Source organism: Lichenostomus cassidix, chromosome 1 (genome assembly GCF_008360975.1).
Source record: "Lichenostomus cassidix isolate B80296 chromosome 1, HeHo_3.0, whole genome shotgun sequence".
Lineage (NCBI taxonomy): Eukaryota > Metazoa > Chordata > Aves > Passeriformes > Meliphagidae > Lichenostomus > Lichenostomus cassidix.
This window is the reverse complement of record NC_139479.1, coordinates 19,331,899-19,344,892: the sequence shown is the minus strand read 5'-3', so window position 1 is coordinate 19,344,892 and position 12,994 is coordinate 19,331,899. Positions and strand designations below refer to the sequence as shown.

General features: G+C 37.7%; 1 protein-coding gene across 4 annotated transcripts in view; it reads left to right on the top strand.

Annotated features, from left to right (window-relative positions):
* Window positions 1–12,994, top strand: part of WWC3 (WWC family member 3) — a 98,498-nt gene that overhangs the window by 36,338 nt on the left and 49,166 nt on the right. For all 4 annotated transcript variants that reach the window (XM_085052346.1, XM_085052367.1, XM_085052339.1 and 1 more), the window contains exons 3-5: window positions 3,970–4,173; window positions 7,260–7,336; window positions 9,701–9,780. In XM_085052346.1, coding sequence (XP_084908472.1) covers window positions 3,970–4,173; window positions 7,260–7,336; window positions 9,701–9,780 — 361 coding nt within the window. The remainder of the gene's footprint in view (window positions 1–3,969; window positions 4,174–7,259; window positions 7,337–9,700; window positions 9,781–12,994) is intronic.

The window sequence follows — 12,994 nt, the reverse complement described above, 5'->3', positions numbered from 1 at the left end:
TCTTATCACCATTCAGTGAATGCTTTCAGTATTGTAGAAGTTGGCAGTTGGTGGGGACTAAGAAAAGAAGAAAGTAGTTATATGGGCTATCACAGCAATGGTAAATAGTATAATCTGAAAAACCAACCTCAATACTATCTACTTGAAATCTAGTCAATTAAAAATGAAAGTGTAGAAATAATTTTGGGCTTCCAGACATCATTGGAATTACTTGTGTATTGTGGTTTCACAGTTACTTGCTTTAAAAAGCCCAAACAACAGAATAATAAATGTTCCCATGGTAATGTTTGACCTACCCAGGTAGTTATTTATTGTGAAATTTAACAAAGATCATTAACTAAATTATAAACTTTAAACAGCTGTTAATACGTTAATTGTAAGGGTCGATAAACAAGAAAATTCAAAGTTAATAAATACAGACTGTTAGATAATTCCGATAATAATGCTGTTTAAAAAAGTATTAGTTTAAGGATTGCTGTCATGGTAATTTTAGTAATGTTGAAATTTAATAAAAAGTGAAGATTGCATTGGAGTGCAGCAATGGAGTGCACTTGCACCATAGTATGCGTGTGAATGCATGTCTTTAAAAAAAATGAAGGTATTGCCAACTCTTTTATTTTTTAAATTTGCAGAGGGTTTTAGAGTCCCTACAGAAAATGATTAGAACATGAACTGCTGCTGCAGTGCTGTGACTTAGAAAAGCTACTGATGGACCTCTGTGATAGGAATAACAATCACCATCACATGCAAAAAAAATGGCTCCCTTTTGCTTTTTGAGTTTTGTTATTAGCAGCTTTACCACAGACTTCAAGTTTGAACTTACAGAAGGGATATTAATCATTGTAGGCATGTCAGATCTGGCTTGCATTTTTTTTCTGTGCAATTGAGAGCAAAAATTGTAGTAGAGAGTCATTGCAAAGAGCAATTGAGTTCCCGAATGATCAGTGGGTAGACAGAAAGAAAATATGAATATTAATGGGTCTGGAAAAGTAAGCTAATCATGTTAGATATGAAATAAAGTTAATGTGTGAACAGAGGGATAGAAACTTCATGGGGACAGTGCGGAACTGAGTAAAAGGAATCATTCAACAATTAACAAGGTTGCAAAATTAGTCTCTTTCATGATAACTAATTACTTGCAGCCCACAGATATTATCCTAAATGGTAATTCAGCCATCACAGTAAAACGGGTTTGTCACCCTTAGGCTAATACAGTGCTTTCATATACTAGCAAGTTTTGTAATAAGAGGGAAGACAGAGTTGATATTTTAGCTGGATAATCATTATTCAAAAATTAGTAGGATACTTGATCCAATTTCTAAACTGTGGACCACAGGGGTACCAGTCAAGACTGCATTAACTTCCTTTGTAGAAGTGAGAACTAATGAGTAGACAATCATGTGCATCATGAGATGGTGTCAGGCAAGTGGCAGACATGGTGTAGAAATGTTTTTCTGAAATGAGTATGTCTAAACCACTTGGAATGGCAGCTTCAGGAGAAAACATTTGGACTGCCTTTTGTGGCTGACTGGGTTAAATGCTCTATGCAGCATTGGAGTTCTGTGATAATTGAAAAAACAGTTAGAAGTGCTTCAGTGTCAAGCAATACTGTGAGAAAATGCTAGGGATAATTCAAAGAGAGTCTTTCTATGCTTATGCTTACCAGGGACCTCTCATGCTTTGTGCACTCTCTCAAGCTTTTTGCCCTTGCACCTTCTAAAAGAAAACAGTAATACATCTCATTTTCTGTCTAAGTCTCTTGCTATGTTTGTTTACCCAGGAAGCAAGAAAAAGATTTCTAGGCAATAGTTTTCCATTTAGATTGAAAAAAACAGGAACAGAAGAATCTTCTGTAAATCTCAGTGGTGCTTCCAAGCCTGATCTCCATCTTGTTCTGTAAATTCAGTACTTTGTTGACACCCTTACTAAGCTGCTCTTGGCTGTTGTCCAACCATTGCTTAAAAACCTTGGTGGTTGCCAGCCACAGAATTCCTTTCCCTCCTCCTCAGAGTCTTGGGAGCCTTTGAAGTCTCCTCTAAGCAGTTGGGCATTCCCCAGTGAGGGAATAATATATTCTCTGCATTTGTCTGGGACTGTTCTTGAGTTACTATGGTTTTTTTTCAATTGGTTGTAAAGAAATGAAGAAGTTAATTTTATCATACAATGTAGCTTTAGTCTTGTTATGTGGCAAACTTGTTTAGAAATCCAGGGCAAAGTTTCATCAACCAGAAAAAATGTCACTACTGCATTAAAAAAGTTTTCTACCTCAGGCAAAAGCTGCTAGCTTTTCAGAAGGCTTGTGAAATAATTCTGTGAGAGATGCAGTGCCTTGAAGTATAGAATCTCAGAAGCTTAATGTGTAATAGAACATAACATCTTAGCCTGGGCTGTTTATTGAGATTAGGACTAATAATTTCCCATTCAAAGAGAAAAACTGGATCCTAGTAAGCCTATCTGTTTTATAAAGGTTTACTAATTTATCTTCTTTTCCACGGGGATTAGAAGTCTTAGGAATATTAAATTTACACAGCTTTCAGGGGTACTTACAGATAGATATGTAGTGCAAATTGAAATGTCCTCAGTGAAGGATGGGCAGCAGTCAGAACTCTGTTTTCTTCTGCTTGCCTTCCATGTAGAGAAGGATTTGTTGCCACAATGAGCCAAAGCACATCCTGTCCTTGGCTGAAAAAAGTTTGGGGTCATTGGAGCCAGAAGTGGATCAAAGGGGTCCCTGGGAACTGGGGAGAAATTACAGAACTGTAGGCACTATCTTTGTACTGTTTCAATGTGAGGAGTTGCAGGGAGAGAAGAGGTACAGCTGTTAAGAGAAAAGGTTATTTAGGAGCCTAATCTGCAAATCTGTTGGAAGCACTGCTCTTTGATGAGCTTTCTGTTTTTGTTTATATACTTTTCAGATGGCTCTCAAATGGTAGAGCTGCTAGCATGACCTTGACACTATTAGAGTTCTTAATCTGTTGGGTTCAATCTTCTAGTTTTGTATTTCATCACTGGCACCAATATACTGAATTACGTACTCTTGATTAATGCAAAACATAACTGGCTTTCATCTCTTGTAAGAAACCAAGTTTGGAAAAATTGCTAGGTGCTTACCTCGTGACTGTGCTGCAGGTTTTTCCTCTACTTTGAACACTGACATTGTGTCTGCAGCAACATCTTGCTGGCAGAGTTGCAATCATCAGAAATTAACATTACACTTAAAGCTTTACATGGACATCCTCATGTAAAACATGTTTGTTGACTCACAACCCCCTCCCCAAATGCCTTTGCAACTGCAAAGAGATTGTTTTGCAGTAGTAACTTTGAACATCAATAGATAAGGTGAAGACTCTTTTTTGTGGAAACTTGGTTTTGGTTTGTGTTTGAATAAAAACTGTTCTAAACTATGGCAAGGGAAAACATGAGACTGCTGTTTCTTAAGACAAAAAAAAAGAGAAGCAATTTAAATGCTTTATGGATTCCAGACTAAGATGCTGGCTTTTCTATTGAATTACCGTATTCTTTTTAACTATGCAGGGGTAGCCTCTGACCTTTTAAGATGTTGTACTTGTGGAGTTGTATGTAGTATCTTAAGATAGTTCCACCTATTTATAGACTTATGGGTTAAGTATTGAGATACCTTTCACTTTCCCTTGTGGTTCTGGGTTTTTAGTTAGTTCTTGGAATTTTCAAGTTGGCTATGAGGAAAGGTTAGAGCCAAAACACTGTTTTCTTTGGGTTTGCACTGGTTTGTAAAGGAAAGAATAACATTTAAATGCCTTTTATATTTGAAAAGGCTTTTCCTGTTCTTTCGCTGTGCATCCTTCCTTCTTCTCATCCTGGCTGGAGTGATTTTGTGCATTGCAGTGTCAGGTGTGCTGGTTGAGAATAGACATTAACAAAAATAATTTGGCCTTGGTAGCACAAAATGTCTTATATTTTATCTTAATACTTTTACTTTTTTCTTCTTAGAGCTCACACAAATTGAGGACCCAAGGGAACAATGGAGAAGGGAGCAAGAGCGCATGCTAAAGGAATATTTAATAGTTGCCCAGGAGGCACTCAATGCCAAGAAAGAGATTTACCAAATAAAGCAGCAGCGTTTTGAACTAGCGCAAGAAGAATATCAACAATTGCACAAAATGTGTGAAGATGACAGCCGTTCCTATGCCAGCTGTGAGTTCATTATCTTTCTTGATTTTACCCACCTGCCCTCACAAGATGTGGTGTAAGAAACAGTGTGAAGTATTTCCATCACCTGATTCTTCTCTGAAGGAAGTTCTTTACTACAGCAGTGAGGTGCTATCCTTTGACTCTGCAATTCAATGTCTTCCATTTCGTGTTAGGTCATTACAACAGAGATTTAACATTTAATAGGGATAAATGCAAACATTAAAAAGGGATGTAACTTTAAACAGGCATGTATCCCAGCTGGCCTTTCTACCCATCTTGGAGCCAGCTTCAGTGATGCTTCCTGCACGGCAACAAAGACAGGGCTGAATGTTGCTGGACCAGCCACCTACCTGCACTCCTAAACTCATAGATTATTTTCCACTTGTCATGGGAGGGAGCCATCACCTTACGGGAAACCTTCTGTGGATCCATAGTCTGTTTAGCAAATTTATAAAAAATTAGGGACAAGCTGTTGTGCTCAGGAGTACTTCTGACCATGAACTAGGAAATAAATTTCCTCAGTGCACCTCGTTGTTGAGTGCCAGCCTGTGATCGTGGTGTTGGTGATGCAGGTTGTAGAGCTTTGATTTCCTGCCCTTTTCATTCTTCAGACGCCTCTGGTAGCATGGAGTAGATTATACCCTTTTCTGAATTCTGAAGATGTTACACCACTGTCATGGCTGTTGGTTGGTGCAGTAAGAAAAGGTGTCTTTGTCGAAGAGTCAACTGGTCTAGTATCTAGTCGATATACCCAACAGCCACATGGAAATGCAGTGAAGGTTAATGTGCTGGTGGCTTTTCAATGGCTGTACAGCCAATGTTTTAACTGTAGGTTTGCTGTTAAATGCCAAGGATTTGATAAGAATGGGAAGCTCTGCTTTAGCCTTTTCTGAAAATGTTCAAGAAACCTGACTGTGGAAGGGGGCTTAGAGTAGGTGTCTGGATAGAAGTGTTAAGCTAATGATTCAATGGTATTTATTAATCCAAGGTAATTCATACATATTCCAAAATCCTGAGTAAAAGATGTTTCTAGAGCTGAGATTTCCCAGATGGTTTGGACCAAGTACTCTATTACTCTTGAACTGTGATTCTCATATCTTTGCTTAGTTTATATATATGTATTCTGTGATTCAGTTTATGACATAACTGAACACTTGTGACTAGTCTTGTTTTCCCCTGTTATGTTCAAATTTCTTAAGAAGTGGCAAGATACTTTCCTGTTAAGAAAACTCTTTAAAAACAAGCTGTTGTTTAAAGTGTGTTTAACTTCTGTTAAAGACTTGGAATAGGGCAAAAGTGTCATTATTTTTTGAGACTGTAAAATCTTTTTATTACAATAATTTTTACAATTTATTACAATACCTTTCTAGGAGCTTGGGCTTTTTGGTTTTTTAAAATTTGCAATATTTCTGTGGGATATTTTGTTGGATTACTTCAGGTGAATATACAGAAAGAAACTTCTGTTGAAGATGAGAATGTACTAGAAAAAATATAACCTTTTTAATATATTTGAAGCTCTTAGAAAAACAATTTGTTTGAAATAGCAACAAAATATGACTTAAAATGACAAAATTGGGGGTTATCTGTAATGAAAGCAAATGCTGTGTCAATTTCCTAATATATCTCAATCTTCTGATAGTTTGGGGTTTTGTAGTTATATCTGGAGTTGATAATGAGACTCCATAAGAGCAATTAAATAAAACCATTTGCTTGTTTTGACGTGGAAAGATATTTAAACTTTCTACAGATGTGTTAATATAATTTATATTGGTTTGAGATCATATGCATCTGTTTTGAGAAAATGGGATGGGCTGATTAGTCAGATGATTTTTTTTTTAAAAATATCCCTTTAGGGATTAATCATGCTGTCAGCTCAAGATTCCCAAAAGCTTCTTCCCCACTTGTTTTTCTTAATTTGACTCCTCCACTCCACTGTGGGATGCTTGCTTTTCCTTTTATTGTACAGAAATACTTGGCTTCTAATTCGAGTGCAATTACATGACCAAAGTTGGGTGCTTATATTGTGAATATCTTCGCCTTCACCACCACCACCACTTGTTTCAAGTTGTCGCATTCAAAGAACTAAAACCTGACAGAGTGTTTTCCTCCACTTTGCTCGTGGATGCTGCCATTGACTCAGTGTTGTGTGCTTATGAGTGGGAGGTGGTGTGAGCTCAGCGGTCGTGGGTTGGCAGGGAGGTGCCCATGCAGCAGTTTTGTGACTCAGTTGTGATCAGCACTGTTAAAAAAAAAAATCCATAGAAAATCCTGGGTTTAGAGAATTAGTCCAGGCATGACTACTCATTTTGGCAAGTTTCTGCATGCTTTATGTGACCTTGGCATTGCAGTTTTCTTTTGAGAGTTGAAAGGCTCCATGCAGCCCCAGACACAGATATGGGTTTCAGTGCAGCAGCCTTCAGCTCTGCAAAAGGATGGAAGGTCTGACAGCACAACCCCATCCATTCACATACCAGGCAGTTCTTCAGTGGGCCAGTGCTGCCTTGAGTGGTTCACTCCATAAATCCTGGTTGCTCTTGCCCAGTCTATCCTCTAGGACCTTTACTTCATCTTTGTAGGCTTTAGTCTGTAATGCCACAGCTTGAAATCATTGCCTGACTCTAGATATCCTGTGTTAAGAGCTCGCTTGCCAGGGTTGCTTTGTATGTCAGTTCCCTACTCTGTTGCTTTAGGAGACAACTTCTCTCCCTAGCTGTTATAATTTTGTTCTGACAATGATTTTTTTTTTAACTTTAGTCCCTATCATACTGTTAATTCAGTGTACCTAGGTTGCAACTAGCAATTGTTAATATTACACAAATTGCTTGCATCAGTAGATGCCACCATCCTATCATAGAAGCTAGTTGCTTTTAAGAAATACGTGGTGCTGCCAAATGCAATTTTTGTTGTTGTTCAGGGGAAAAAAAAAGTTTCATGTGGGCCAAATGAAAATCTTCAGTTGTACTTCAGCACAGAGGATTAACTTGTAAGAAAAAGAATTAATGCAATGGTTTGTTAAACAGTGCCACAACTTAACAAATTGTATTAAAGAAGGGAGGAAAAAAGTAAAATACTCTTTTCCATCTGTTTAGCATTCTCTGGATTTTCAGCTAATACCAAGTATGACCCATATCAGATTAAAGCAGAAATAGCCAGCCGTCGTGACAGAGTGAGTAATCTTTTTTCATTTTGTAAAAATATGAATTGAGCATGGGGAAGGGAGGGAAGGTCTGTTTTTCTTTTACTTTAGCATTTACACTGAATGTTGCATGCAGTTATAGAAACACGGTGTTAAAAAGTGCTTTTTTATCCTAACCTGTTCTATTTAGATGGCTCTATATTAACAGCATCTCAGTGACTTGTGAAGTAATGCTTTTTCCATGTTACAAGTGCAAACATTTTTGTCACAGATGTCAGAGTCAAGCTCAGCTGGGCTTTCAGAAATTGCTTTCTCTCTACGAACTGCCACAAGTAGTAAATGCTCTGCAGCCAGATTATTTCAGTTCAAATCTACTGTCTTCACACCATTTACCCATTTTCAGTGAGGTCCCATTGAACTGTAGATTTAGATTTAGCCATTTCTTTGGAAATCTCTTCACAATTCAGTGGACCTATTGGCCAAACAGAATTTTTCAGCTAATTGGCTAGAGCTCCTTTATGAGGAGAGGGAAGTTCAAGTATTCTGATGACAGGCAGTTCTGTAACAAAAATGTTCCATACTTTTATATTTTTTAAAAAACTAGAGTCGTGGTTTTGGTACTATTTTGGTTGAAGGAAGAAAAGTTGACTTCTTGAATTTCTCTCACAATGCTTTAGCACAGAGAAAAATTCTGCATGTTGTTTTCGAGCAAATTGGTGTGGCAATCATAAGCAATTATAAAATGCAGTTTATAATATTACGCTCTAGAGCCAATTTAAAAACTGTACATTTCATTTTCTCAATGGATGAAATGGGATTTAGCATTCCAGGCACTCAGCTCACAAAATAAATAAAAAATACTTATCCTTGCAGGATAGTGTTCCATTTTTGTTGTAGTGACCACTTTTCACGAGTGCCTCTGAAAATGAATCCCATTCACCACCCTTCAAAGGCATTTATTCTATCTGCATATATTTATTACATGCTGACTAGTGTTGCTTGTTTTACATACTCTAAATGTCAGCATACTCTAAACAAGAAAACAAGCCTTATTTATTTAAATAATATTTAAAGAAAATAAACAAGGTTTTCACTTATGATTATTTTCCTCTGTTCCTCCATCTTAAAACATGATGACCTACTACATGCATAGGATAATTTGTTCAAGTGACTCTGTGCATAGGCATTGAGTTGTTTCAGGAAATAGAATGAAACAGAGACTGTAAAGTGTTTGTGTACATGATATTAGTGATGCATTTTTTCATTTTACTTTTGGTGAGTGTTAAAGGAGCTGGTGAGGGTATAGGGTGTTTAGGGGCTGGTGCCGTGAATGTTGAGGAAAGGAAGAGAGCCATACAGGGTCATGGGACTGCGACAGTCCTTGTTTGAATCCTGGTACTGCTGCAAAGCCACTTGCTCTTGGAATTAGAGCTGAAGAAAAAAATTATTTTTTACACTCTTTTTTTAAAATCTGTTTTGTAATGATTTTATCATTTATTGATGTACATGTGAAAATCAACAGCACTCTGGGTAAATTCTAGAAAATGTAGTGAGTTTGGTAGCTTAAAGAAGGGAGAGCTTTTTTCTGCCATCCCTGCCCCTCTTTGGGCACTCAGTTCAGTCTTAACTTCACTACCACATACTGAAACACCCCTATTCCCCCCATTTATCTTCAGTCCCTTGCATTTCTCCTCCCCCTGTTGCCTTCAGTTATCTGTCAGCTTTGGAGGGCAAGAAACTCTTTCTTTGCAGATCATTCTTGGCTCTTCTGTGGTTTGCACAACCTACTCAGATAACTATTTCCCTAAAGCCACAAAAATAGGTGTTTGGAGACATCTTTGCTACGTCACTTTTGATTTATGCTCACTAGTTGGATCAACGTAATTGACAGGGGGATTGAGAGGATAGGACAATATGAAAATAAGTGTAAGAAGCCAGGTTGCCCTTTCTGGGCGAGAGACCAGTTCTGCTGCCAGTAATTTTGTTTTCCTGGATTGAAAAATTAACAGCATTGAATGTTCTGTCTTTTTTAAAGTTTTGAATTGAAGACAGTTCAGAGATGTCTCTGCTACAAAGGGAGAAGAAAATTTATATGGATTGAAACTTGCTAGCTATTAGCATAGGCTATTGGAGAAAGAAACCTGATAGAATAGATGAGGAAATTTATACTTCGAAAGCTGAGTGTTTTCACTGCTGTTTGATTGGGTCTTATGATATTTGAGAGTCTTCTGTTACTTTAATGCAAAATTTTAAAGCAAAAAAAAAATACTATAACGTCAATTATAATTTCCAGTTCTTCAAAGTACCTTAAGATTCTGTATTTAAAAACCAATTATTTTTATTGGGGAAGTTACTGTTACTTATTATTACTTTTAATTATTTTGTATTATTCAGCTTTCTAGGCTGAAACGAGAATTGGCACAGATGAAGCAGGAGTTGCAATATAAAGAAAAAGGAGTGGAAACTCTGCAAGAGTAAGTTAAGAGTTTGTGGGAGGATCTTTTGTTGGGATTTGGGTTTTTAAAGTTTATTTGTCTTGGAATAAATTTCATAGAAAAGTGTTGTCAAAAATAAAACACTAAGTACTTTGCTTCAGACTTTCTGCTGTGATAGTGAGGCGGGGTGACGACAATGTGAAATGATGGAAGAAGGGTTGGACAGAATTTGTTGGAGTTGTGATTTTGTAGGTTCATATGCAGGAACAGTTTTATAGGCCATGTTCTTTAACTCTTCCTTAAGATATTGTCAAAGTGGAATTAGATTTTTTAAAATATTTCCCAGATATTTTTTGGAGATACCTACTGCCTGGAGCACAGCCCAAAGCACCATGCTGTAGAAGTATTTTCCCTGCAGCAGTACCAAGGCTTTTCTGGCTGGGCACAGAACTTTTCTTAGGGGGAAATCTGTACACTAGAGCACTGCTTCTCCCTGTCACCTGATGGTCAGGCCATCTCATTCTGCACTGTGTGGCTGATTTGTGCTTGTACTGTAAAGCTAGTGGTCCTTGGATTTTGTTTCATGTGTGCAAAATGATTGTGCGTAAATGTGACTCCTTGTCTCCTCCCAGTAACGAAAGGAAGCTCAGGGCAATTTGCCACTGCTCCTAGGACTGTTTGGCAGCCCTGCTCTGTTTCCTGTGTGCTCAGTTGTGTCAAAGGTTGTGAAGTGTTGCGGTGACCCTCTCCCTGCCACTCTTCCTGCAGGCCATCTGCTGGGAACTCTGTGACTTCCATCTGTGTGCTGCTTAGTCACCTACACACACAGCTCATATGCAGGATGCCCAGTGGGATAGGAAGAGAGTTTGCCGGGCCATGAAAAAGATGGCAGGTAAACACAGGTTGTTGTGGCTTCCAGATTTCATCAGCAAGGCCAGGGGCTGGACCAGGAGCTTGAACAGCATTTGGATCTGCCTTGGACATGTGGCTGTGCATTTAGAAACCTTGACCTTTTTCCCAGCATGCATGTGAACAGACTGCCTAGTGCAGGAGCTTCCTGAAAATGTTGGAACTGTTGCATGTCTGATGCATTTTGCAACATAAGTACAGCATCTGCAGAAATATTTTGAAGCTTTGGATTTATTGCATTGGTGCTACAAAGCATGGACTTTCACTCCGAGGATCCTGGAGCAGCTAGGGTACTTATTTTCCAATTTTGATTGGTGCTACAATAACAAAACAATATAAAGAATGATTCTCAGACTTAACTTTTAAAAAAGAAGGAGTAACCCATATTTTTGGGTATGTTTGGAATTCGTATTTTTTGGTGTGTTTGGTTTTTTTTATTAACAAATTTTTTTATTTTTTTAATAAACAAGGCCCTTTTGTTTTACAGTGCATTTTAAAAGTTTCATGGAAAAAGAACTTATTCAACCAAAATACTAGAATGCTTCATTGGCAGATACAATGTAACCATTTCAGGCATAAATGTATTTTTATTGAAGCATTTAGAGGTAATTCAGGGAATTAGTAATGTATGATACTAACTGAAAATTAGTAAAATAAAGCACTCATAGTGTTTGCAGTTTCAATATACTAAGTAATATTTTAAATATAGTCAACATCAAAGTATGGTGGCCTAAATATGTAAACAGTAACAGTATAAAAGCAGTTTTGTCTTATAATACTTAATCATATTTTCTTTGAGTAAGAATTGCCTTCCCTTTCCTGCTTTATTTGTTTTTTTATCTCCTGGTTATTGGGTTATTTTTAGGGTACAGGTTCAATTATTTTATAAGAGGACTAATCACTTGACTAGGATGATGAAAGTATTTGAAGGCCATTTGAAACTCAAGATTATTTTAATTAGTATAATTCATTTAAGATAGTCCAGCAAGCTAGTGCAACTTTTTGAAAAGTAAAGTCTGCGAATGATTAAGAATACAAATGTTAGTCTTGGATTATAGCCCAAGTCAAGTTGCCCATGCTCCAAGATGGGGTTGTAGGAGAGACATTCAAGAGAGGAATTATTTTAAAGCATGTCTGATTAGTCAGTTGTCACTCCAATCATGTAGTTTAAAAGTTCAAGCATGACAACTCAGTGCTTCAGTGCTGCTCATCGCAGCTATTGCCACAGTCACCCTCTGTCCCGTTGGTGCACTGGGTGGCACTTGTTGCTTGCTGGAGCTGGGGAGAGCCTTTTCCTCTGCGTTACCTGGAACTGAGCTCTGCTCTCTGCAGTGATTTCCTCACTTGTGAAAGAGATGTGCTTTTGGTTTTGTTTTGTGTTTTTAAGTAGTTTTTTATTTGCCCTTCTGGTGAGATATGTGCTTTTTATTTTTTGAGTATTTTGCTTTAGGAGGAAGTGAGCCAATTTGGAGAGTACTTACACTAACAACTGAATAGAGGAGTTTCTCTCATCTCTTTGTGTAGTCAGTAGACAAATTAGCCTACAAGCCTAACTGCTCTAGGCTGTCCCTGTGCAATCTCTCCCCTACCTTCCGTATTTGTCAGAAGGGAAGGGTCACTCACTCAAGTCAAGTACCAAGGCTTGAGTAGTTTAATTTTTCCATATCCTCAAAGTATATTGTCTAAAAAGAAATTCATTGCTCCTTCCTTAAAACAAAAGTGCTGGGGTTTTGCTCCACCTTCCCCTTCCCCCTTTAAAGTTTATTGCATTTCAGACATTTCCCTCTTCTGTTACGTTTTCTAAATTTTTAGTCTGCGTCATTCTTCTTCCTTCTTGTGCTAAGTCAAATCTTCAAGAAACTGCCAAACTGCAAATGGCATACATCCTGTTCAGGTTTTTTAAAGGCATGTTCATCACTTTATTTCAAGTGTAAGCCAAGAACAACATTAGGAGCCATCAAACTTCAGACTTTACATCTGGCTGAATGTTTGCTTTGAAAGTCTTACCAGAATGGCATCATGAGCAGATACTGGAACTTGCTGCCAGGTGACTCTCTGTGCAGCCTTTGCTGGGTATAGCTCTCAGAGAAGAGACAACTTTTATGGAGAGAGCAATTGGGTTGCTCAGTATTTCCATAATTTTATGTTGCTCTCTGATTCAAATACCTTTGTTTAATGCAAATCTCTTACATTGACATTTTCCATGTACGGTGTCTGCCTTGGACCGTGTTTTGTTTTCTGTTCTTTTTAATTTTAGTAAAATGGCTTAACCATCTTTGAGGAGAATGAAAAGAAAACAAAACCACAAAATGGCTAGAGAAGTGGGGTTTTATGAGTGGAGACA